Source organism: Mercenaria mercenaria, chromosome 3 (genome assembly GCF_021730395.1).
Source record: "Mercenaria mercenaria strain notata chromosome 3, MADL_Memer_1, whole genome shotgun sequence".
In the NCBI taxonomy this organism is placed as follows: domain Eukaryota; kingdom Metazoa; phylum Mollusca; class Bivalvia; order Venerida; family Veneridae; genus Mercenaria; species Mercenaria mercenaria.
Window position 1 is genome coordinate 36,578,921 of NC_069363.1, and position 27,836 is coordinate 36,606,756.

The window sequence follows — 27,836 nt, forward strand, 5'->3', positions numbered from 1 at the left end:
AGCAAAACAACAACAGAAACAAGAAACCTCAAAAATTTTAATGCAATATCAACAAAATTGACCGACAAACTTATCCTGTGAAATCCAAAAACTTTGCCTCCATTACATTTCTGAAAAAAAAAAGTATCATATTAGCTTAATAAAAGAACAGAGTTCATCAATCAAACAATTTTTATCTATAAAAAGACCTCCTGCAGTACACATTCTTATCAATACTCGGTGTATAGATCAATTGCAGCCTTTCTAATAATTTAACAGTCTGGTGAGCTTGCTTTTTCAGAAGACAATGAAAAAAATATACAGACACACACTTACAACACTTTACTTGAAAAGAAATTTTTTGCACTCAATTAACACGCCATAAATACTTTAGTAAAACCTCTTAATTAACGGAACGTAAATAAAGAAATTAAAATGTCAAAGAAAACATGCATTACTGTACATGCCATATGCCATATGATGGGCAGAGTGTATGAGTGTAATTGAACATTCTGATTGATTTGTCCTTTACTGCACTTGTTCTTAAACGACATTAAACGTATGTTTGAACATCTGAAACGTTTGTAATGTCAAATTAGTTATCATGCTTCCGTGGTTTTGTTTAGCCAATAATCTATTTAGATCAATTATTGGTCAATAAATGGCATCAGCCTTTTACTTTGAGATTTCAACGATTAAGATCTATGTTTAGATATGTCACTTACGGTGTCTGATAGACCTGGAAAACTACGGGTCCGCCATTTAGATCCACCTTCCCATTGTTAACTGCAGCACGACATATCGGCAGGTTCTGAATGATGATAAATGTGATTTATGTACATTCTTATAAATGATTAGTCTATTTGAAATTTAAACACGATCGTAGCTTAAGTTATAGTTTGTTCTTTATTCTTGAGAAATAGGTGGACATTTACAAGACTGTTTTAACGTATGGTCCGAATAACTGTATGAACACTTGATGCAATATTTTCATGCATGTGCCATTGTGCTCATATTTATAAAGTATTTCAGCAGAAACAGAGAGATCAGAATTTAAGATATTGTTAAATTCTAATTTCATTTTAAGAATAGTCTGACCGTGTATATTCATTTAACTGCAATTTGGAATCTAACAGATTATACGCGGAATATTTTAATAGAAAATGTATTGAAACTATAGTTATTAAAGAATAAAATCTGTAAAAAATGCCTGAAGCGAAGCTTTAAATAATATGAATTTGAACACCGGTGTCCATACAAAACTGTAAAACAAACAATGTTTTCCTATTTCATTGTTTTTCAACAGTTTTAACTTGAGTTTATTGTTTTTTTTTTAGAATATTCGCAGTTCCTTACCTGTATATATATATATTCAATAATGGTTCAATAATTTACTGTAAAACATTTATTTAAATTGCCATATGAAACATGCGATGTAACCAATCAGTTGACATGGCCAATAAAAAGTTGGTCATTCAGTCATTAACAACAAATGAGTATTTATGTCCAAAAACTGATTGCAGCTTACCACAGCATATCCTGTTGCTACAAACTGAGGGTTGAGGTTAGCACACCCTTTTGGACAAGTTCCTCTGCAAGGAAATGCAATCTATGAATTTTAGTGTAATTACGAGGGTCGTACGAAGACTGATGTCAATATATCAAAAAGCCAACAAAGACAAATTGAGTTTGTTTCAGCTTGAAAAATAATGTATCTGCTATTAATGTATCAAATCTAACACGAGCATGCAGATATCATTTCTTTGTCCTTTAATATTAAGGAAATCATAAAACAAGGTATTTGTAGGTATATCATGCCTTATCAAATTATTGGATTTAATGCTAATGAGTAATCTTTCTAGATAGATTAACTAAATGCTTGGCTTTCTACGCTAATTCAGAAGTTTCTGTATTTGTTTTCCTAAATTCTTGCACTATTTAATGTTTTATCTTTTATATGTTCTTGTGACGTCACTTTTATGTCAGATCACGCACGAGTGTTTTAGACTAAAAGTTAATTGCTTGTTTTGAACTTGACTGAATAACGGACGCTAAATTTTGAGGAGATAGATATCACTTAAATGGCGTAACATATAATCTCGGAATTAAGAATTTTTCTTGCCGATGTTTCATTTAAGATGTCAAAACGTAGACCAGAACCCTAAAGCGTTACTATAGTTATGAAATGTCCTCCAATTTTGAACTATGTAATGTCATTTTCCTTTGATAATGACAATTGTTAACGGACATATTACTTGCTACAGCTGTCCCAGTTCCCATTCTATGTACTTGCTGAACTCCCCTTGCATGTGCTCAAATTTTAATTCCGATCTAACCGCTGACACTAAATATAATTGAATTCTTGTCTTCTTGTCAGAATGACGATACCTTGCTTTGATTATTTATTTATTTATTATTTATTTAATTATACAACTACTGCACCAGACGAAATGACAATCGATTATAACGGCAAAGGGTGAATGAGTACTACACGGAATATCCTTAGTTAATTGATAATGATTATAAATTGATGATGTTCAGTTGTGCTGATACATTTGGTATCACCACAACATGATTCACTGAGAAAAGAATAGTGAAGTCTGTTTTTAACCTTAAAATTGACAAATCATGAATATATTGTGGTTAATAGCTTAGTTTTGAAAGAAATTTGGAATTCGCACGTCCCAGGAAAAGCCAGCCAAGCAACAAAAATACTAAATATTGTGCTTATGTAAGCGTTTGGTTGAAAAATTAGCGTTCTTATTTATCAGTATAAGTGAAAATGATAAGAATAAATGCAAAATGAAGTGGACGGCATGTTCTTAATAAGAAGTCTGTGTGGTCATTTTATCGTTCAATATTCAGTTCATCACAATTCCTTTCTAAACATCAGATTGAAGCACTGGTTGAACAATTATCATATTACTTATGTACTATTTCTCGATTGATTTATAACTCAAAATAGAACTGTACCCGCAAACAGCGCCATCCTGTCCACAAACTTGGAACGTTGTGTCGCATGTGAATGACGTCAGATTATGATATACTGTAAGAACAAAAGAAATGGGAACCTAAGATGTTAACGTGCACGTTGCTAAATTTGTGATATTTGCCTTATGCTAGATTCTTGACAGTTTGAAAAGTAATATAAAGTAACTGCTACTCAACTGACCTTCATACTCACACAATCACATCGCTAAATTATATACAGTAGAGAAACTGCAGTTGGCATTTACTTGCGGAGAACAAGTCTGTATTGGTACATTATCCAGGAATACTGGTTAGGCTAACTGCCCGTCGTTACGTAACTCAAATACTGTTGAAAACGGCATTAAATCCAAAACAAACAAAACCGACAAATAGTTTATTCAGACGTATTAAATGTATAGCATAGGTAAGTAAATAGTAAGTTACAATAGAATAAACCTTAAATATACCATAAAATGAAGCCGAGAATGTTCCTTTATCAGTTATAGCCTGACACTGGTATTCGCCCGAGTCCGCAGTAGACTCGAACCTGAATACAATGTCTTCGTTGGGCAGTATATGGTGTGTCGGTAGACCACCATGGACCTTAGAGTATGTGGTGGTATGCTGGTTGACATTCTGTACAATACATCCATCGTCCACAGAGTCGCCAGGAACCACAGATACAAACTTCCGTAGTGGCGCAATTACTGGCTGTTTGGCTGTAAATTATATACATTTAAACTTATCAGTACAGCATAAACAAGCACAAAGGTTACATGATCTTAAAGCAGTATATGATATACTCAGGTTCAAAGACAAAATAAACTAAAAAGAGAATGCGAACTGAAAACCAAACATAACATAGGAACACAGTGGAGCACCGCCTTGGAATGGCCAGCGGCAAAAAACACCACTTTGGATTTTAAACCATTTAAATCTTAATACCCGCAATGATAATTTCTTTTACGGAAAATGACACCAGCCTAAAACACTCGCTACAAAGCTATCAAATAAAAAAATCGTATGTGGGACAGAAGTATTAAAATACAATGATAAAGTCTGATTTAAGCGATGTCAAATGAAAAAATAACACAGAGTTAATAAGAATATAACAACGATACCACCAAACTTACAGTCAACACCAAAAATGATTGTTTTTGTTGTAGTTCCAAGTATGTTTGTTGCTTTGCAAGTATATCTTCCAGAATCGGTTAATCTTACGGCATCAATAGCTATTCCTATTGGGGTTGTGACAGTTCTGTTCACAGGAAGTTCGCCATTATCTCTTTCCCACGTGACTTCCGGTGCAGGGTTTCCGTCAGCAACACATGGCAGTAAGACAGTATTTCCCACATTTGTTGTTATCTGTAAATCATTTGATCCGCCTTGGAAAACTGGTACTTCTGTAATATTTTCATGTTCACTTTAGAAATTTAGAAAATATCATACTCGTTTATACGGACCATTCAAGTAACCAACAGGACTGAGGCTTATCCGTTTTCAGTAATGAATCACTCATTAAGTTTTCTAAACCTTACTAGATCTTCTCTAACAGTTCAATCAGTGTGTTTGTTGTTTTGTGGAGGTTGGGCGGTATCAACTGCAATATGATAATTAATTTTGTGCCTCCCGAGAGAATGTATATGTAAAATTTTCCAAATGTTACATGGTTTTGTGAAAGTAAAATCTATTTCATTTTGCTATAAAATATATGGAATTACACGAATAATATTTAGGTACGGTTATTTATAATGCCGTTGATACCAAAATTTTGCTAGATTATATGTATCTTTTTAAGTAAATGGAGATATATATGTGAAAATTAAACTTAAAAATATCAATTAAACATGTTTTATTGTAGAGGTATTTTAGAGCTTTAATTATTCCAATTCATTTGCTCATTCTTAATGTTCATAAAAACAGCAACTTACGAAGGTTCTGGCAACAATTATTAGACGGTGCCTTTCCCTGAAAGTATATACCAGATGTTACATTCGAAAACCAAGTTTCAATATCTCATCATTGTACTTTATCTCATATCGTGCTTAAAAACATATACTGAAAACGAGAAGTCCTATACGGTATATGTATGCAATATGTGTATCTGGGTATGGAGATACAGCCTGAGATTGACATTGGGTCTAAAACAATCAGAACTGATGATGAAATTAAATATGCTTACTTTCATTCTGGTGACATTCAGTATTTTAATCATCGTTCTCATTTCAGTGTAAATGGAAGTAATTTACTGACCTATTAACTTTCTTGAGATAATACAGGTACGCTGACATCATGATTTTATTATTTTTATTTTCATGATAATAGCATAATTTTGATAGAGTTTTTGTTCTTTGGTGCATTTCGCCATCAGTTACTGAGTTTTAGTTATATTTTACTGAACAATAATGATTTTACCTCAGAAAAAAATATTTTTCTAGAACGGGTTATAACCGACTGACTCTAGAATGAACTCAAACATCTGTTGAAGTTCCTCCATAGACTTTGACAAGTATAGCTAAATCTACAGAAACGTCTAACTATAGACGTATATAACGTTTTGTTATGAGGATATTATACAATTCTGTTACATTCTATTAATATTACAGAGTGCATATTTCATTCAAGTGATGCTTTAAGTTTTAATTCTTACCTCATCCCCCTTTTCGCCTTTGACGCCAGGTGCTCCGGTGAAACCTTGGTCGCCCTTAGTGCCAGGTATGCCTTTAGGACCTACAGGACCTTCTCCACCAAGGTCACCTTTCAAACCAACGTCACCTAAAAATACGTTTGCATTATCTTGAACAGCTACTATAATTTAGTGTGATATTTCCTAACTAACTAGAACATGGACAGCTACAGCTGACTCTCTGTTCTGCATTGTGCATCACAGATGGATCATTTATGGAATTGCCTTCAGCAATCTTTAGGCCCTTTTAGGCTGTCCTGAGAAATTGAGAAAAAACGTATGATATAAATGTACATGATAATAGACGTATGCGGAGACTTATTTTGAATGTTATACAAAGCTTTATCAATTTTCTATTATGATTATAGGTAGAATCATGTATACAAGTTTAGAATGAATCAAAACGGGTAGACTATTTCAGATATATTTTGGACAAGAAGGAAAGTTGATAAAGTAAACAATGCTAATATGTAAGTCAAATATTCAGTTGAAATCTAAAACTCTAGTTATTAAACTATTACCATAGAAAAGACTAAACAATTAAATTCGTATAACAGTATCAAACAAATTACCCTTTTCTCCTTTTGCTCCATTGGTCCCATCCTTTCCCGGATTTCCTGATTCACCTTTCGGTCCAGTAGGACCCACTGGACCCATTTCACCTTTACTACCTGTCACTCCATCCTTTCCTGGTTCACCCTTAGCTCCTTGTACACCTGGTAATCCATGTAGACCCTGTTTACCCATCTCCCCCTTCTCCCCAACAGGTCCTTGGATTCCACGCTGACCACTGACGTAAACAAGTATACGTTAAAGTGATTCTGAGGCTATTTCTAAAAAACTGTATTGTTAAACAATGTGCTTGTTTTAATTCGGTTTTCATCTCACTGTGGGATTTATCTCATGCTCACCATTGACAAAAAAAGGCCACAAGAACAATTCAAAACTACTTCTTGTGATCATTGCCTAACACCTTTGGCTGTGATAAGACAACATCACTTACATACATTTCTATTCATATCATAATTCTTTGTGATATTACGTTTTGCTATTCTGACAAACGAACTTACGATCTACAAATGAATATTAATCAAAGCATCTACAGGATCCATTCAAGCAAATGAAAGTATCCTGATAAAAAATATGAAAAGCCTTTCAGTGTGATAATGCGTTTTGAATATGGAAACATTGAATTCAGAATAAACCATGTCAAAATGTCTGCGTTTGGAATAAAATGGAAAGAAATATGGATTATTCTTCATAATAAGTCACTTTATTTCTATTTAGAAATATACAATTTATTTTAAATTGTGTATATCGAATACGTCAGACTTTCGCATGTAATGCTATTTTGATAATGTAATGACGTTCATCTGTCTCACACTACGAATGCTGAGAACACACATGAAATATATGGACGTATCCCGATGTAACATCTATGACTTCCGATAAAAATGGATATAATTCATTGTTTGATAGTGCTATAAAACAGATAGGTCTTATCGCACCTTGGGGCTGGTAATATACTTCACAACAAATGGGGGTATTCTTGAAATACGTACAATTCTCCTTTATCCCCTTTCTGACCTGGTAAGCCTGTTTCACCCTTTGCACCGTCTGTACCAGGGGTACCTGGAAGACCCTGCGCGCCCTGCTCACCTATTACAAACACGTTATTTCTAATTATTAATTAAAGAAATTTTGTATTTTAAAGCTTTGTTTATTTTACATATTTCAATCATCCTTATATTTTCATCTTACACAAGCATCTCAAGTGACTGTTTACTGAGGACGGTTAACTGATTTTGCTTGAGGTAAAACAGAGGCCATTAAACATTGTCTTTAAATTCTGGATAAATGATTAATAACCATCATTTATTTTGAAATGCATACTGATACTTTTACGATATACAGAGCTTAAGCTTTGATAAATGACTTTTGTTGGGATTCATTGGAAGTGACTTGAGATGTGTAATAATACCTTTTTGTCCATTTCCTCCCTTAATTCCTGGAATACCAGCAATACCATCAATGCCGTTCTGTCCCGGTGGTCCAGTAGTTCCATTTTCTCCTTTTTCACCGACATCACCCTTGAGACCTTGCGACCCTTTATCTCCCTTTTTCCCAACAGTACCATTTGCACCTGGTTCACCCTTAGGTCCCTGTATTCCCTTCAAACCTTGATTGCCGGCGTTCCCCTTTTCCCCTTTTGTGCCATTCAGTCCTGGCGACCCGTCTGTACCAGATGGTCCAATGGAACCTGGTTCTCCCTTCATACCCGGAGCTCCAATTTCACCTTTTGCTCCGTTTAACCCAGGTGTCCCATTATTACCCTGTGCTCCTTTTATACCACTCTCTCCTTTTCCTCCTCTTTGGCCTGGTAATCCAGACAGACCGTGTTCGCCTTTCTGGCCAGTAGGTCCTTGAACACCTGCTTCCCCTTTCATTCCTGGATTTCCTGTACGGCCATTTGTTCCATTTACACCATCAGTTCCACGATCGCCCTTTTGGCCTATTATTCCAGGAGCACCCTGTAGTCCTTGGTCGCCCTTTGGTCCTTGTGGGCCACGCAGCCCATCGGTACCATTTAGGCCATCCGTTCCTGCAGTACCCATTTCTCCTTTAACGCCTTGTATTCCGGTTAAACCAATATCTCCCTTTTCTCCCTTCTGACCTGCATTTCCGGTTATGCCATCACTTCCTTTGTCCCCTTTTAGTCCTTGAAAACCACGTTCCCCTTTGTCTCCATCCGATCCATTTATGCCTGGAAGTCCAATGGGACCCTGAATACCCTGTAATCCCATTTCTCCTTTCTGTCCTGGTAAACCATGCAGTCCTGTTGAACCAGTATCGCCTTTTATCCCTGGTTCACCTTTGAAACCTTGGACGCCATGTTCACCCTTGAATCCTTGAGCACCCTTTTCGCCCTGAATACCTTGAGCACCTTTCGACCCATTTAAGCCAGTATCTCCTTTATCCCCCCTTAATCCTGTATTTCCCTTTGCACCGTCTGTCCCATTAAGTCCTGGCATTCCATCATTTCCTGGTGGTCCTATTGTCCCTGGTTCTCCCTTCTGACCAGGAATTCCCTGGGACCCATCCGTTCCATTTACACCTGGATCACCTGTTACACCTGTATCGCCCTTTTCTCCCTTTTCTCCAATCAAACCTTTCGGGCCCTGTGTTCCTTGGTTTCCATCTGTCCCATTATAACCTTGAGGACCGATATCTCCTTTTTCACCTTTATCACCTTTTGAACCATTAACTCCCGCGAGTCCAATTTCCCCCTTAGGCCCCTGCGCTCCGGGCAATCCAGACAGGCCATTGGTTCCATTTATTCCTGCAAGACCATCAGCGCCCGGATAACCCTTTTCTCCTTTTTGACCATCTGTTCCATTATAACCCGGTGAACCTCCTATACCCGGTGCCCCAGGATCTCCTTTCACGCCGGGACTACCGTCTGAACCATTAAATCCAGGTAAACCAATGTCCCCTTTGTCCCCTGAATAATATAACGTTTAAAATGTACAGGTAAAGTTCTATTATCCTGGAAAAATATAAAAAAAAAGTTTAACAGTCTAAACTTATACTAACTTAAAGATTTTACTTGCAGACTTGTCGTAATTTAAGTTTTATTTGAACTGTTTAACTTGCGTATATTAAAACATACGTCGTAGAAATAGCCCCAAATAGGTGCACTGTAATATTAAACTAATCATTATTTTTGACTGATGCAGCAGCTATTGTGCAAACCAACTTTGCGAGAGAGTAGATAATCTTGCCTTTTGGTCCCGACGGTCCGCCTGTAAATTTAAAGTAGAATAGTCATTTGTTTGTGACAACGTCAAAAAAAGGACAACTTATATAATTAATAGAAGGAAAACTATCATATTCAGAAATTAAAAGGAGAAAAACTGCGGTAACTTTAGAAATTATAAGCAAAAAATCACAAGCAACGATTTCCATTCATTATATAATATCAAAATGCAGGTCGTATAAAGTTTCTAATCTCACCTGTACATAAAACTGTTCCATTCTGTAGACAGTACTTTTGAACCTCGTTCTGTGAAAAATTGCATAGCGTACTTTTACATACATTCAGTAGAAGATAGAAAATGATGTAATATATATCATAACCATTTCTACCATACAATGTACACATAAAAGGGAAGTAATTCTGAGGACACCAATATCTGAGTGTTTATGCAAAAGATAATAGGCAAGGGTAGATTTCTCGGAAGCACAGAACACAACAAACACAGCCTTGCAAAGTTGGCCCACAGCAAAAAGAAACTGTAACGGAAGAATATCACAGACGGGTTTCTTCAAAAACTATTCAAATATCCGTGCATGGATGAGAAAGAACAGACAAAACAAGAAAATTGACCCCTCAATATGACCTTGACCTTACACCTAATGGTCTGTGAGTTGCATTAGTTGCATCATCTCATACATAGAAATATTTGTGTTAAATAATTTTAGAATCTTTTGATGGGCTACACTGTTTTATAGTGGACAAATCAGACACTATTAAACTTTGGCCTTTCAATGTGGCCTTGGCCTACGGTCTCGGAGTTAAGCCCGGCACATTGTCTTCTTATGGGGATCATTTAGGCCAATTTAATAAAATTCCTTGATGTTTGAAAGAGTTAACTGGTGGACAATGTGGACATTTGACCACAAAATATGACCTTGACGTTAATGTCAGGGGCGTGGTATTGAAAATAACACGTCATCACAGAACGAGGAACAATTGTGCCAAGTAATATTATATCATACCTTTATTGATGGCATACCTAGTTATTGACCGGACTCTAAACAGACACTGTTGACACCATGCATGTTTACATCTGACTTTAAGCTAGTTGCGCTCAACAAATTGTTACAGTTCGGGAAACAGTTGTGCCAAATAATATAAAAATCCCCTGATGTTTGGTTGAGTTACAGTCTGGACAAAAAAAATCTGTTGACCTTTGACCACTAAGTTTAACCTTGACATTTGCATACCCGGATTCTGGGAGTTGCAAAATGACACGTCGTCACATTAAGGTAATCATTTAAGCAAAGTAATTTTAATATCCCTCGGTGGATGGCAGTTATGAACCGAACACGAAAGAATGAACGAGGACGGACAGACGGTAACGGGCAATCCTATATGTCCCCAAAACGTGTTTTCAGTCAGTGACACATATCCAACAGAAAAAAGCCACCATCGAAGAACGCACCCGCACATACAGGACAAGTCATGTTTATTGTTATGTTGACTAATTTGAAGCCTATTGCAATATTGAGCTGATGACGACATAAAATTGATATGTCATTTAAATGAAAAGACTCATTCAATATTTGGCAATCATTGTCCAGCTTTTCGCTTACTTAAGATATAAACTTTCTTTTGCGTATGTCATCAAGACATACACATTTTTGTACATCAGATATTATGAATGTACATCTGTCCTTGTGACAATACATTTTCTTGTACTTTTACTTACTTGCATATTTGTTATTGTGATGTGCACATACTTGTGCATCTGTTATAATGAAATACACTTAGATTCTTACTTGTACATCTGTAATTGTGACAATGGTCTGTGCCTGACGTCGCCCGACTACATGAGTACTCCCGGAGTCCTGAAAGTAATGCGTTCTATACCTAGTTCATATATTAAAATCACAAAGTTTTAAAATGCTGATAATTTTAGAAAAATAATATAGACGCTAATAAGTGACGGGAAGTATTCATTTATTATAAACGCTTTTGTTAGGACCCGTTATTATTGGCTTTTACGATACCTACAAATTTTGAACACCAATGCCTGACACTGGGAAGGTAGGCACTCGGTATTCATTATTCAACCAGTTTGTCGCTCACAAACCGGTCTCTCTCCAGTCACAATACTTGTCTCTGAGAAGAGTCGAATATTAGACCTCCAAATTGTGGGGCAGGCGCCTTATCCACCAGGCCATCGCAGTTCGGTTTAAAAAGTATATCCGCCAAGGGCTCTAGTGCTTGACACCGGATATGTATGATCGACATTCAAACACAATCTTATTTTCGTACATTAGATAAGCTTATGCAATGGAAAATGTGAAATTCACATTAGATAAATTTATAACATACTAGTAAATACGATCGTGTCTCGCGAGTTTGAGACTTGGCACCGTTTTTGTCGAAGTACAAAGACATATACTTTTTCCGTAACATGACACAAAAGGTTATCATATTGATTATTATTAAAACAGTCAAGTGATTATTACTTGAAATCAAACCTAGAGTATTAATTTGATAATATTGTGTGATCAATATGCACGGTTTATACAGAGCATTGGTCCCATCACTCACATACATAATGGTACTAATATGTATAGTTTGCGAACGTTTGCATAAATCTGTGAAAGTAGGTATAGGTTGAAATAAATATCTTATTATCGTTGATGGTGATGAACTTCTTACACTGCATTGTACTGCAGTAATTGAATCCAGACGTTACGATACCATAAACGGTGACGGAATGGTGTCAATGTATAGATGTACGAAGCAGAAAATTCGGAGACATTTAAAAATATATTTCTTTGGCTACTTTGTAATTATACTCAGCCATACACAATTTCATTTTGATACAAAATTTTGACCTTTGATATGCTAAAGCCTCTGATCGCAACCCTTATCAATTGCCCTTTGCAATAATATGCTATAAGTTGTAATAATATGCGGTAAGTTGTTTCAAACGGTGAAGTTATATACTAAATTTGTAGTAATAAACGACAGGTGATTTTATAACTGTGTAGTAATACACTATATAGTGAAATAATGAATAATTTCCGTGGGTTGAAACAATCAACGAAATTTAATTCCAGTGAACTCGAACAATATAATACTAGCAAAGTTACCATTCATTCTACAGACATGAAATACATTACTTAATATCCCCAAATAGCCTTTCTAGCAATAAATACATAGATAGATACTTATAAACTTTGATAATGTGGCAGTTGACCTCAATACAATCGACACTGTTTATTTTCCAATGCAGGTAAATCCAATACTTGCTTTATAATGGATCTATGACGGATTACCTTTGAACACCCCTGGACCTATTCGACTCAACTGCCACATTATCAAAGCTTATTAGTAGATAGATAGATAAATAAATAAATAAATAAATAAATAAATAAATGAATATTCTTTCCGACGAATTTAATTTCAAAGTTAGTTTTTAATGGTGTAGTAATATACGATAATTTGTTTTATAACGGTGTAGTATAATGGGTTGTTTTGTATTGCTTTGTATATTGTCTATATAAAATAAACTCTTTTTATAAGAGTGTAGTAATGTAGTTTAATTAGAAATAAATCAACTCACTCTGTGGGCAATATCTTGCTTCAGTAGCTTTATGTCTCCTTTTAAATTTTCTATTTGTAAAAAGTGATATAAAGTAAGTCCAAATAACACTATAGTGCAAAACGAGTGTAAACAGGTAAACAACCCGTACAGTTGTTTATTTTGAGTTTTTTGTTTATCAGGCATTTTGTTCTGACAACAACACTTGCTAGCTTTGTTGTTAAAGTCTTATCTCTATTTTTTTCAGGTAAAGCTAATTCACAAACGCACTAAATGACATTTCATAGATAAAGAATGCCCTAATAAGTCGAATATATATATAATAACATAGTATATTCCAAATATTAAAATCTTACTCTTTTTCCCTCTTGTTTTCAAAAATATTTTATCTGCACATGAATCTCAAAACAACGGCTGACGCTGGCGTCAAAGAGACGGCTTCATGTAAAGGAAATATTTAAATCGGCGGAATTATTTGCCGAATGCAGTCTTACAAAGTGTCTGCATTTAGGAGGCAGTAAACAGTTTTCCGAGCTTCTCGGCCTAGAGTCGCCTACCTAACTTTCAAAACCTCACACAAAAGTCTGTAACCACACACCTGAAATAAAGATATTGCAACATTAACATCACTGTATGTCTATCGTTACAAACCATCTGCAATACATCTCTAATATCTAGTTTTCTGTTTACAAGACCTGAATTTTGTGCTCTCCCGGTCGCGGAAACTGATGACGAAAAAAGCTAAATTTGCCAATTTTTCAATCGCTGCAGAAAATTCCCTGAAAATGATTGCCCCAATTGCTACACTGTTCCATACTCCAGTAACACTGTAAAATCTGAAAATAAGCTGAAATATATGGGCCATCCGTACCGTTTTTTCACTATTTCACTTTTTCTGAGGCCCCTGCTAAAATGACAACCCCACTTTAAGCCAGCTCAGAGGAAGCATGTATACGCTCCTGCAAGTCATTACGTCATACTATCAAGATCAAGGCTACTCAACTGATTTTCTTTAAATAAGTGAAACTCAATTCTAGCCGCTGAAACTTCAATTCTAGCAATTATTATTATTTACAAGTTCAAATATGCACTTCATTTCGTAAATTCCCTCTTATTTGTAAATTTCACCCCGGCCAATTCGACACTAACAGCTGAAAACTGTTTACTGCCTCCTTAGAAGGCGATCTTATCTACTCTTGTACTTTCTTCGTTCTTCTTCTTCTTTTCGTTCACTCTACACAATCAGTCCAGTCCGCAGAGATGAACTGTGTTGTACTTCTGAGATCCCCAACATTCCATACAAGTTTTGGTTGCGTGGGGTCTTTGTTGGCCATACAGTGTTCCTCTCCTGGTTGTGCCTTTTGTACTTTTGGGGTACATGCTCTTCTGTCTGTTCTTTTTCACCACAAGGACGGGTTGGTGATGGCACCAGCCTGATTTTCTAAACATACGTGCATTCAGGCTACTGTACCCTGTTCGGAGTCTCACCATCAAGACTTTTTCTGGCCTGCTAAGAAGGTGATAGGCATCCTTCTCCTGTCTAGGTTTAAACAATGTCTTGATGATGGCAATTTTCTCCTGATATGGGACACTCTCATTAGGTTGATCTGCATTTGCACCTTGTTTTGCAAGCTTGTCCACAGCTTCATTGTCTGGAACTCCACAGTGGGCAGGTATTCACCGGAGTGCTACTCTGCAGCTGGTACTGAGTTGTGCAATGCCTTGGCTAACTGCGGTAGTTCGTTGTTTGTGAGCGCTTCCAGAACAGACAGTGCATCAGTGAAGAAGACAACTTTGGAGTTTTGTTAAATAGATTCCATGACCATTCCGATGGCCCTTTTCAATGCTTCTGACTCTGCCCTGTGAATACTGCAGTGTCTTCCAGTGGCAGCAGTGGCAGTTTCTTTAGTGCCATTTGGGTACTTGATAACGATACCAGCTCGACCATCTTGAATAGCATTTGTTGCAGATCAATCTGTGTAAAACATGGGTCCAGGCCTCAGAAGGGTACTGGTCATGGATCATCGCAAGCGTGTGTGTTTGTTTGGTATTATCGTTTTCATGTCTTCCGTGTAGAAATGGCACTTTGGTGTGAATTGCTACTGCGGACAGGTCATTGTAAAAGGGGTTTAAGATATTGGCAATATTCAGGACAGTTGTTGTGATACTAAGGGCTTGTTCGTGTTTCCTCTTCAGCTTCTAGGCCTCGTGAACAAAGCTATGTCAGTCTATTTTTATGAGACCCTGTAGTTTGTCCTTCAATGGACGGCCTGGGAGACACTCGTATGTCTGAGTCTGAAGAATAGTTTTGGTTTGTCTTCTAACCTGCAGTAGCTGTATCCGTATGAGATGCTGGGGTTGACTTCTTTGACCCTGTTATAATGCGCACAGCCTGGTTTTTACCTTGTCTATAGACTGTAGATTTGACTTTGATGTGATGGACCAAGCAGTTGAACCATATTCTAGATGGGTCTTACTGTGCCCTGGTACATGGTTTTAGTACTTGCTCATCTGCATCTCATGTTTTCCCAGTAAGCTTGCGCAATATTGACGTCTTCTTGCGTGCCTACCCCTCTGCCTGGGCTATTTGTGGCTTCCATATTTGCCTTTTGTCACTCCGAAATACGTCGCCTGAGGTTCTTCCCTTTCCCTGAGTGGGGTAGTGTTCCTCCTAAGGACACCTGCTTTCTGTTTAGACGACAGGGTAAAAAGTGGTGTGAAGGATTTGTCTTTGTTGACAGTGACACACAGTCTTCAGCCCATGCGGTGGGGCCATTCATAGCATCTTGCATTCTCAAGGTGGCTGTTGTGGCATGCTTCTCTTTGCACCAAAGTACCAGCTGCATATAAAGCAGTGTGAAATCCTCTTGGTAACTCCGAAACTAGGTCATTTAGGAAAGCAGGAAAAGAGAAGGAGAGAGGACTCTCCCTGAGGGACACCATGACGTAGTAAGACCTTTCTACTTTTGGCCTGTTCCAATCTGACTCTGGCTTTTCTGCTGTGAAGGTAGGACTTGATCCATTTTAGCATTTTAGGAGCCCATCTGTCCAGACCTTGTCAAACGCTCGCTGCATGTCTATCCATGCTAACAGAACCTTTTGCTCTTGAAAAGCGTCTTCGATTATCTGTGACAGTTAAGTTGTTTGGTCTTCAGTGGAGCGGATCTGCCTAAAGCCAGATATCTGTGTTGCAAAAAGGTCGTTTGTTTCCATGTATCACTTAAGGCGATTGTTGACAATCCTACCCATGGTCTTTCCAATACAACTGGTAAGGCTGATGGTGTGGTAACTAGCTGCCATTTTGGGGTTCTTGCCTTCCTTCAGGATTGTAATTATCATTGCCTCTCTCCATATAGGTTCATTTTAATTTGATTAAAATATTTAATTCAAGCACTCCCTACTTTAGCCCGGCTTGTTGTGCATTTCCAGTTAAGTAGCCGGTAACCACCGTTTATATCTTTCGTTTTCATTGGTGTTTGTATTGGTTTGTTTCAGGTGTTTTGGTTGGGTATACCTTTCAATTAAATTAGGAACCGCGAATTTTAGCTTCACTGTAGTTCTTTGTTGTTGAACTTGTCACAAAGACATTTTCAGAGTTTTTGTCCTGAATTATTTAGATGATTTTGCTGGGGTAGAAAGGCCCAATAGAGCAGATTCTGGTTACTTGTTATTGGAAAGAGTTTTATCCAAGTGTGGTATAGAAGAAGCAGTTAACAAAAGTTGTCCCAGGCCTACCATCATGGCCTTTTTAGGTGTTCTATTTAACACCATTAAAATGACTATGGAAATCACTCCTGAGAGATTGACAGAAATTCGATCCCTTGTTCATTCGTGGTTGTAGAAGGACCAAGCTTCAGTCAACGAAGTTCAGTCTTTACTTGGAAAATTAAATTTTATTGGGGCTTGTGTCAAATCCAGTAGAGTTTTCATAAGTCGTTTGTTGATTTGGTTAAAACAGTTGTATGTTACCAATGATACAGAATTGCATAAAATTCCAGAAGAGGTTAAAAGACATTTTATGGTGGAATACTTTTTTGCCCTTGTATAATGGTGTTTCTTTGATATCTTTGGGTAATTGGTCTGTGGAAGATTCAGTATTTTCCTCAGACTCTTGTTTGCAAGCTTGTGGTGGATTTTGGAATGGTAAAATTGTTAACATTCACATACAATTTCCTGAAAATATTTTACAAAAACAGTTACACATAGGACCTTTAGAAATGTTATCGGTTGTTGTTTGTTTTCAATCATAGGGAAAACACTTTAAACATAAAAAAATAGTCATCTTGTGTGATAACTTATCAGTTTGTATCACAGTAAATACAGATCGATCAAAATGTATGTTTTTGCAATGTTTTTTGAGAGAAATCTGTTATATAGCTGCTTTAAATGAATTTGAAATAAAAGTTCAACATTTAAAGTCGGACGAAAATCGTATAGCAGATCATGTGTCGAGATGGCATTTGAGTAATCACCATGAACAGGACTTTATAGACGATTAACAACTGGATTTGACTTAAAAGAATGTCTTGTGTCGGAACCTGACTTTGAGTTTATTAACAATTAGTAAATTTATTTCAAGTTGCTCAATAATCAGTCCAATTCAGTATTACACAAATTAAAGATTTGTGTTCAGTATTTTTAACTTTTCAGAGTCTCAGTTGAGTGTCTTGAAGCACGATATGAGAGCTTCTAACAAGGCTGCTGACGCAGAAGGTTCTAGAAGAAATCTTATAATTCAATGAGACATTTTTAATGTTATGTTTGCATTTTAAACGGTGTTTTCTGCCAGTTTCTACAGAAACTCTACAATTGTATGCTCAGTTTTTATGCAGGTCTTTCAAATCAGAGGATTCAATTTAATAAGATAAACATCAGTGGTATCAATGTTATGCATCAGTTGTAAGGTTGTGATACAAATTATATTAACACTTTTTTATTGAATTTATCCCTAAAAGGTATTTCCAGGTTAAAACTTCGTTCGGTTAAAAAAGCTGAAGCAATTACTCCATTAATTTTACAAAAATTGATAACTGAACATACTGACTTGATTGTATATAGGAGAGATCGTGTTTGTATACAAATTCTATTTTTAGAACTGATAAGACAGTGATCGGGTGGGCAGAAGCCGACCGTCCATGTTTTTTGTAAACAGTGATGTTTTTCTAACGGTCTAAACTTTCTTAAAACACAAATTACATAAATAATTTTTTGATCAATGGAAAGGTTATAAAACAAGCAATTTATTGATTACTTTTAATTGTTATTTCGAAATAAAATGGATTAATTATGAACGCTTAACTTACACTGTTTTTCTAAAGGTTGTGAAAATCACTACGCCGCTTTTAAAATTATATGTCATTTAAAACGGTTATTCATTGAAAAAAGATATTTGGATACAAAAATATGAAGATTGTTAGTATTTCAAATCTTTTTTAATTTTGAAAATCCATAAATGAGCAAAAAAATTATTAAAAATTAAAAATTCTGATTCAATACGCAAACGGTGTTAAAATCATTTGTTTTGCCAACCACCAGATAAACAGATGTTAACGCGTGACGTCACGGCGATCTCTCCTATTGATGTATTTTGTAGCTGTAATGTACAAGTTCAAAATGTATTTATATTACATGGAGGCCTATATTGTTTGAGAGCTATTGCATGTAATCGATTGAACTATTGTTGTTGCGGGTATTTCAGTTTTCAACTGAATTCAGATATTTTTGTCGTTCCATACTTATTCATTGGTATCAGTTTAGGTGTCACCCCGGTATTGAAGTACTTCCGGGTCGTTGTATCCTAGGAAGTAGTTCTTTGAAATTTTGAAGTTCCCAATTTAAAGCCATCCCTACTTTGACATGTTATATTTTAAATGTATTTACTGACACTGTGTACATTTTGTGCCATTTCTGATGTCTTTAACAGTTGTTTTGTCTGTGTTTTTCAGGACTATATTCCTGTGCGGATGGATTAAAAAACTACTCCAGACTGGTAGACATGACAGATGTGTATTGGAAATATAAACATGGACTTAAAACTTTGATGTGTAGCAAAAAAGTTCATCGTTGATGATAGTGATTTTCTAAGCTATATTGACTGGAACAGGGTCATTCTTCAGAAGTACAGGACTGTCAATGCTGCAATTTTGTTGTGAAAGTCACAATCCATGTCAGAAGTTGCTTGTTTTACTATACAGCAAAGAAGAAGAAATTGTACCGGGCCGACACCTATATGGGAAAAAGTTAATTTTGAATATCTCAGCAACCAAAGGGTTTACAGCTATGAAACTTCACACACTAGTAGCTGATAACAATAAAAACCAGTGGCTAAAAGGATTTTATCAAGGTTTGTGAAATTTTAATTTTATTGAATTTTTAAAAATTTAATAGTTAAATTTTCATTTAAATTAAGTAACAGTCATCTCCCTTTGATTATTCAGTCGTCTGCAATAGCGCAAAGACTTTCAAGAAGAAAAAGACTATTAACCGGGCTATATAAGAGAAAATCAGACAGATTTTATTAATTTAAAAAAAAAAATAGAGAAAAATTTATTTGTTTACTTTTTAAAAAAAATCACTATTTTTGTGTATCAGTTTTTCGAACAGTTTTTTTAGGATGGATGACCTACTGGAACATTGCCGCAACAAACTGCAGATCAACAGTGACTTGCATGAAAATGGAGAATGTATATTTTGGACTGGTTGTATTAACAAATTTGGCTACGGCCAGTTTCGTTACAGAGATCCAAGAGACCCACCGTCTGCCGGTTATAGAACACGAACCAGTCACCGTGTTGCATTAATGGTTCATTATAGAGATTTTGATATTTCAGGCAGTCAACAGGCATCACATTTGTGCAATAATAAACTGTGCATAAATGTTAAACACCTTGTTTTTGAGGGAAACAGTACAAATAATTTAAGGAAAATTGTTTTTCTCATTCTAGGTGTTATGGGCATTTTGATGTGGCAGGGCACCGCTTAGCAGACTGTCTAGTGCATTTATCAACACATTGACTATAGTTTTAATTTTCTGTTATTTTTTTTAATTTACAGGGCAATGTTTGTATTACAATGAATTTGAGATGGATACTAGTTATGCCTGTTGTTTTGGTTCTTGTTGTTGTTATTGTTGTTTATGTATTATTTTAGTTTCAGTAAATGTTCAAGAGCTCTTTCCGTTTCGGCCGGCATCAGGCCATCATCAGACATTCTGCCATGAATGTGACGGTGCTCTTTCCCTTTTTTTCTGTTTCTTTTCCTTGTAGGTGAACAACCGCCATGTTTCTAAGGCATTAAATTTTAGAAACACTGTTTTGCTGATGGAGCCTCATCAAGTTGTCCTTTCACGTACTCATCCGAATACTGGCCTGAACTGCGGGCTTGATGATAAGCATATTCCAGCTTTGCTCGATTATTTTTTCTGCGGGTCTTGAACTTGGCTGTTTTTTGATGATTTCTGTGTCTCTGTGACCTCTTTGAAGTTGTTTTCAGATACCTTTTTGCCTGTGGTGAAAGAGCCAGTCCGGTAATGCTTTTGACTTTTTTTTCCACAGAAGCTTGCAATGAATTGTTCAGCTGAAGTGTTTTTGATGCCAGACTACCAGCAAAGTTTCTGGACAGGTTAATATCTTTCGGCATAGTAGATAGTACTGCCCTGTTGAACCCCTCACATTTCTGTGTTGAAGTGTTGTTTTTCACACTCATGATGGCACACTCACTGAGTCTTATCTCAAGAATTGTTGACAACAGCTCACGGTCATTTTTGTTCAATTGCAGGTGATGAATTCCATGGGTTGGTAGAAACTTAGAATGGTACCACCAGTCACCAACACCCCTAGACCAGAGCAAACTATCGAGTCGTGTGGACAGAAGCTGCAGTTTCCAGCGTAGCACTGTATAGTAGCTGCTCTTATTGCCGGTAAGCGATTTACTACTTCTTCTGTCAGTCCATTTCCATCGGTTCGAAGTTTCTCTATGATGGCGCTACATCTGGCCTTGATATCTTTACCCAGAGCGGAAATGGCTTGTTGTCTGGCACTGCCTGTCAGTTTCTTGCCTTCGAATACTGTCTGGCTCCAGTTGGAAGTCCGGGCTTTTCTCACTTGCCTGCTGCCAAGATGATGCGGATCTGCCTGGCGGTTGACACTCCAGGCATAGCCTAGCTTATCATAGAAGTCATTCATTCCCAGATGAGCTGCTGTATCTCCATCAGTTGTCAGTGTGCGGACAAGTAGGTCTTCATTTGACAACTGCTCAGCAATGCCATATGCCATTTTTCTTTCAGAATGAGGCTTCATGTATGATATTGTTGCTGTGCATTCAGCATGGCCACCAGGACAAGTTATGTCGAACCCCTTGTTCCTCAGATAGGCCCCTGTCCAGCAGAGTTTATTTTGTACAGCTAGTCCCACTATATACTTGTAGCTTGTATGGTTTTCAATGGCAACTCCATAGGCTTGTGAAGCTGCCTGTCCAGGTTTGTAAGAAGACACCATTCTTGTTGCATTGTAGCGGCCATCAAAGGACAGGTCTAGAAGTTGCGGGTTCTGATGTCCTTGTTCCAGATTATGCTGAATGACTAGCTGCCTTTTTGCTGCCATGTCCTCCTCATTCAGCTTGACAGTGTTGAGGCTGGCAGCATTCAGTAAAGTTTGCATGTTGCTTCTAGCTGGTGGTGGTATGTCCATAGATGTTAAGAGCAAGTTCACTTTTTCTATTCCGATGGCAGTATCCTGAAGGGCAGAAGCAAGTAACATGTTAATTGCTGCTCCTTTGCCGTCCCGACGTTTTTTATATGTTTCCATTTTATTTGAGAGGAAATGGCAGGAATTACACTTGAACTGCAGTTTTGAGCCTAGTCCATATTTCTCTTCCTTGTGCAGTGAGATATTTAACTGTTTACACTTTCCAGAACTATGTTGCTGATACACACTGTTCATAAGGTAAATTAGTTGGTCCAGATTCACAACCCTGTTCCCTAATGGTTCACATTCCATTTTCAGATCCAGCTGTCGTGGTCGAAGTTCGGGTTTCTTTGGGCAGCCCCTATCCAGCTGGTCTTCATTTACAGCTGAACTACATCCAGGATCGGTTGCAGCCTTAGAAGGAAGAAGGTAAGCAGGTGATTTCTTATTTCCTGGCTTGAAATGTCCGCCAGCAGCACGGCGCTTAAGTTTGCCCTTTGCCATGTTGAATTCTATACAGTTGATGTAAGATTTTGATGCTGTCTGCTTAAAGACTGGCAGTATTGTAAGTAGAAGTCTTTTTTGTGCCATTATTAACACATTCAGGTTGTTTTTTCAAGGATAATATATGCTAATCCAGCTATCAGAAAGTCTGTTTGAAGTGCATCATTAAGAGGTGTTAAGTCTTAGATAATCACTTTTGATCTTAATTGATATTATTAGTAAATAGTGTGGTGTATGGGTGTGTTTTACTTTCAGATATTAGTTGCAGTAATCCTAATTGGTCTCAGTCATGGAATTTTGTCCTTTAAATCTTTAAAATATCAATTTATTTTCATTTTAGTTAGCAAATTCTGTATTTTTTAAATAAAAATGTCTTATTTTTTTTAGTAATTTCTTATTTGATATATAAGTTTACAGAAAAAATAAGGCATACTGTTATATAAAAGATTCTACAAGACAAGCCGGTGACACCAAACTTTATTTCATAAGAATCCATCAAAAATTTTTCAAGATATGACAATTTTCCTAATGTGTCTATTTTCACTTGAAATACCGGTTTCCGAGCCAATTTGTCCGCAGAGTAAGCCTCATGTTTAAAGTGTTACTACGGTACAGAATTTAGTTTGTGGTGAGAATGCCTTGTTGAGTATTTCTCACAATACCCTAATTGACCAGAATATGGGTAAAAAATTTGGCTTAATTCAAATTTTGGTTAGATTTAGGTGTCACACCGGTATTGAAGTACTTCCGGGTCGTTGTATCCTAGGAAGTAGTTCTTTGAAATTTTGAAGTTCCCAATTTAAAGCCATCCCTACTTTGACATGTTATATTTTAAATGTATTTACTGACACTGTGTACATTTTGTGCCATTTCTGATGTCTTTAACAGTTGTTTTGTCTGTGTTTTTCAGGACTATATTCCTGTGCGGATGGATTAAAAAACTACTCCAGACTGGTAGACATGACAGATGTGTATTGGAAATATAAACATGGACTTAAAACTTTGATGTGTAGCAAAAAAGTTCATCGTTGATGATAGTGATTTTCTAAGCTATATTGACTGGAACAGGGTCATTCTTCAGAAGTACAGGACTGTCAATGCTGCAATTTTGTTGTGAAAGTCACAATCCATGTCAGAAGTTGCTTGTTTTACTATACAGCAAAGAAGAAGAAATTGTACCGGGCCGACACCTTTATCATATTACATGCCGTAGGTGACACGTTTGCTGACGGAAGGTCAGGGGGAGGGGTAATAAGAGCCACGAATTGGGACTTACTGATGGGCTAGACATTTCCTTTTAAAAAATGGTCAGCCCTTTTAAGAGCACTAACACATTCATAATTTTGTTTGGATGCATCCTGCATCATGTCACATGAAAGAAAAGGCAAAATCTTGGAGTCAGTCAAAGACAGAAAATTTCGGAAATTAGTACGCGAGCTACATGTGTGTAGACTGGTCCCCTGCGAACTTCAAAAAATGAATGGGAACCAATATTGGACAGGGAACCTGATTAACTTGTGTGGTACGGTATTGGACGGATTATACACATTTGATACGTCATCGCGCGCGTAGGTTACAAAAACTGGAAAAATCAGGTTTGTTTACGTTTTGTTGGAGGTGACTGCTGTCATAGATTTCGTCTGTTATAAATAGGCCCGATTCGGATGAATGACGATCCGACAATGCCCCGTATCCCTTTAATTCCCGCCTTGGTACCATAATTTCCGACACGGACTAATTTTAGTGGTCACATACAAAGGTTCAAAGGTCAGGGTTCTGAGAAGGAACAGCAGCTCTTTCAGGTGTACACGCTGTCAAAATGAGTAAATTGTTAAGTACTGGGCGTGGAACATTTCACATAGTTTTACCAATATTGTTATAATTAAACTGTTATTTTTACAGACAGACACAGAATTCCTTTGTACCGGAAATAAACAAATATCGTGGTATGTAAGCTAACAATAATTCTACAACTACAACAACAACAACATCTTTAACGCGAAAATACCAAGGACATACAAAATCAAAATGGTAGAAAGTGTACATGTTGACACGTGATTGTCGCGAGTATTTTAATTATATTTTGTGTCAAAACTTGTCTGTTTTGATAGATAAGAAATTATTTTAAATTAGTTATTAAACAAAAGCTAACTGTTATATCATCATTTGCATGCTTACTGTACTAGCATTTAGGAGTGACCTGTCGCTTTTGTTAATAGGTTTGAAAGGTTACTGGAATAAACCACTTCAGTTAAGGGGTACCCTACCTTTTTATAATTTATTTTTATAATAAATAGTTAAATGACTGCCTTCTTCGACAATTAGACGCCGTGGTGCAGTGGTAAGCATGACGGCTCTAGAATCTGACTTTTGTGAGTTCGAATTCTAACGGAGATCAATATATTTTGTTTTCATTTTATATTTTGCTAACATACATTTTAAAATGATGATAATGTTAAACATTTATTTGAATCACATTACTTGTATCCTTTTGCTATTTTCGCATATAACATAGGTTTTTCAAATATCTTCTTGATTGTGAATTATTCAACATGGTTGACATAGCTCTTGACAATATGGTCATTCAACTAGCTAATTGCACTGATTAGAGGAAACCAACACCGCCAGCGAGTGTAAAGATGCTCCACTGGACGCGTGCGTTTGAAATGTATTGAATGTATTGAAATTGTACGAATGAAATTAAAAATGAAATTAAAATGACGAAATAAAATGAAATAAAAAACATGAAAAATGTAAATAAAAAAAAGTCAATCATAAAACAAATCGCCCTGTGTGGGATTCGAACCCACAACCACCTAATCGCAAAAGTTACATCACTAACAAACTTCCACAATTGTACCAACTGAGCTACTGATGCAATTATAATTTGTACATTATTTGAAATATATTTATAGTTTTAAAAAAGTCAAATATCTTTCAAAACCTTATTTAGTCAATGGAATAGTCTGGAAAATCCAAATCTAAAAATAAAAGCGACAGGTCACTCCTAATTGCTAATATAGGAGAGATCGTGTTTGTACACAAATCGTTTGTATATTCTATTTTTAGAACTGATAAGACAAAGATCGGGTGGGCAGACGCCAAGCGTCCATGTTTTTTTTGTTAACAGTGATGTTTTTCTAACGGCTTAAATTTTCTTTAAACACGAATAATATCGATATTTTTTTGATCAATGGAAAGGATATAAAACAAGCAATTTATTGATAACTTTTAATTATTATTTCAAAATAAAATGGATTAACAGCGTTCGACACTAACTTTTTTGCCAGGTATCCCAAAGGAATACCTGCTGGGAAATTTAGGAATCCCTGCTGAAAATTAGGAGTCCCTGATAACAAAATGTGGTAAGAACATGAAAAAACTAAAATCTAACAAACACAACTGTTTACAGTACTACATGTAATTTATTTCCACTTTATTTCCATTTTACATCAATGACAACAATAGCTTGTATGACTTTTGCAGTAAAAGAATAATGTCATTTCTGTCCAGGTCCTCTTCCCCCTCATCTTCACTACCATTGCACTCCTCTGCCATTTGTTGTAGTTCGTCTAAATGTATGCCGCCTAGTTCATTCCCCCTTATAACCCCCTTATTTGTAATCATTTTTTTGACAATTCCGAAGTCTCCCTTAAATAAAAAAAAAAATAAAAATGTTCCGACCTACCTACCCTAATTTTTTGAGCATGTTACCAGATACAAAGATTTTTTAGGCCTTATTAATGCAACTCCCACAGACTTTATCTAAAACTAGTACTTTGGTCATAACAGATTTTCTTAAACATTTCATATTTTAGTTGTTTTATTTTGCACATTGCCTAAAAGTGGGTGGGGTTTAGTGTTTGCATGCTTTTATTATTAGCAAATTTTTCTAAATAAGAGCTGCTTTGGCAACAGTGATCATATTTTTCGTAAATGCAGACGTTTTATTGGCTTTTTATTTTAGTTTGTACTAGAAAAATCTTGTAAGAAATGATAAAAATGTTCGAAAATGTCGGTCTAGAAAACGAGTGACAAATACGAAAAACAAAAGTAACAGTTAAAGTTCTTGAAAAGAGAACTGTTTTAACTTTATTTTCTCATTATACCACGTATAATTTCTGCTTATTTAATTTGTTTTGCCCAAACAAAGCCTCGGCAACGATAATAAATTTGTTATAGACCGTAACGGCCGACCGGCTCATGTAATCGTATCGAGCACACAAAATGATGGTACAAACACGATAATCTAAGGCTGCATTGTTTATCAATTAATTTGTAAACATTGATCATGACAAGGCATATTGTACTAAATACAAACCTCGAGATAAGCAAGTGTCATTTGGCGCGTGGCGTGACTGACATCTGTCGGTAGCTAATTAACATACGACGCTCCGCCTACTGCCATATTTCCGCTTGTACCGGCGAACAATATTGAAATTCACTGGGATTTTGATTGACAGGGGGCAGAACTATCGAACTTGGAACGCATCTAAGTAAATTTCCGCGAGTCAAGCCGACGCACGTGTCGTAATTTATGCGGGTAAAATACGAGTTTTTCTCGATTTTCGCGGGTCAAAACCCGGGACCTCAGGTCAACTGAACGCCCTGGCTTAGCAAAAGACCGATGTTTGAGCGAACAAGACTGGGGAATTTCATTTTTTTAGAATCATATTTTATCTGAAAATCAAGAGTCCCGACGGAACACCGAAATTGTGAACTTTAGGATCCCTTGCAGATTTTTGGTGTCCTCGGGATCCCGGGACACCGTTAGTGTCGAACTCTGATTAATTATGAACGCTTAACTTACAGTGTTTTTTCTAAAAGTTTGGAGCATCGCTACGCCGCTATTAAAATCATATGTCATTTAAAACGGTTATTTATTTTTAAAAGATATTTGAACAAGAAAATATGAAAATCGTAACCATTTCAAAACTTTTTGAATTTTTAAAATCCATAAATGAATGAAAAAGTTATTAAAAATTTAAAATTCCGATCCCATACACAAACGATGTAAAAATACTTTGTTTTGCCAACCACCAGATAAACAGGTGTTGATGCGTGAAGTCAGGGCGATCTCTCCTATTTAGTGTCAGTAGTACCGCGAGAATATAGGGGAACAGGCAAATTTTATATGATATCCTTCGATCATCTGTTTTGACGCTCATGAGTTTTGACGCCCTTATTATGTCTCCCCCAGGAGACATATTGTTTTTGCCCTGTCCGTCCGTCCGTCTGTCCGTCTGTCCGTCCGTACGTCACACTTCATTTCCGAGCAATAACTGGAGAACCATTTGACCTAGAACCTTCAAACTTCATAGGGTTGTAGGGCTGCTGTAGTAGACGACCCTTATTGATTTTGGGGTCACTCCGTCAAAGGTCAAGGTCACAGGGGCCTGAACATTGAAAACCATTTCCGATCAATAACTAGAGAACCACTTGACCCAGAATGTTGAAACTTCATAGGATGATTGAACATGCAGAGTAGATGACCCCTATTGATTTTGGGGTCAGTCTATTAAAGGTCAAGGTCACAGTGGCCTGTTCATGTAAAATCATTTTTTTGGAAATAACTTGAGAACCACTTGACCTACAATGTTGAAACTTAATAGGATGATTGGACATGCAGAGTAGATGACCCCTACTTATTTTGAGGTCACTTGATCAAAG

At 36.5% G+C, this 27,836-nt stretch overlaps 2 protein-coding genes across 8 annotated transcripts in view; one reads left to right on the plus strand and one right to left on the minus strand.

Moving 5' to 3' along the window:
• Nucleotides 1–24: 24 nt before the first annotated feature.
• Nucleotides 25–27,135, minus strand: LOC123525070 (collagen alpha-2(IX) chain-like). 4 transcript variants are annotated; one of them, XM_045303784.2, is made up of 15 exons: nt 26,977–27,135; nt 11,198–11,266; nt 9,650–9,698; nt 9,418–9,438; nt 7,617–9,137; nt 7,198–7,294; nt 6,208–6,425; nt 5,600–5,724; nt 4,881–4,917; nt 4,083–4,352; nt 3,417–3,668; nt 2,953–3,025; nt 1,508–1,571; nt 705–790; nt 25–110 (listed from the first exon to the last, which is right to left on the minus strand). In XM_045303784.2, exons 1-15 carry the CDS (start codon nt 27,031–27,033, stop codon nt 71–73), a joined length of 2,979 nt encoding a protein of 992 aa, XP_045159719.2. In that variant the 5' UTR covers nt 27,034–27,135; the 3' UTR covers nt 25–70. The 4 variants fall into 4 exon arrangements, with proteins under 4 accessions (XP_045159719.2, XP_045159717.2, XP_045159722.2 ...); XM_045303782.2 differs by lacking the exon at nt 26,977–27,135 and adding an exon at nt 13,000–13,180; XM_045303787.2 differs by lacking the exon at nt 9,418–9,438.
• Nucleotides 23,717–27,836, plus strand: part of LOC123525071 (L-threonine ammonia-lyase-like) — a 52,782-nt gene continuing 48,662 nt past the window's right edge. Inside the window, exon 1 of one of the 4 annotated variants that reach the window (XM_045303788.2) lies at nt 23,717–23,761. The gene's annotated coding sequence lies outside the window, so the exon portion shown is untranslated. Of the gene's footprint in view, nt 23,762–23,786; nt 24,113–27,836 lie in introns of those variants that run through there. The other 3 variants (XM_053538203.1, XM_053538202.1, XM_053538201.1) reach the window with 3 other exon arrangements.

Bases quoted from the DNA above. Each gene is read 5' to 3' on its own strand.
- LOC123525070 (XM_045303782.2), bottom strand. From the start codon at position 13,164: ATGCCTGATAAACAAAAAACTCAAAATAAACAACTGTACGGGTTGTTT. The intron at 9,138-9,417 runs GCAAGATTATCT...TATATTATTCAG, and splicing joins CGGACCGTCGGGACCAAAAG to GGGACAAAGGGGACATTGGT. The intron at 6,426-7,197 runs GTACGTATTTCA...TGTTTACGTCAG, and splicing joins AAAGGGGATAAAGGAGAATT to TGGTCAGCGTGGAATCCAAG.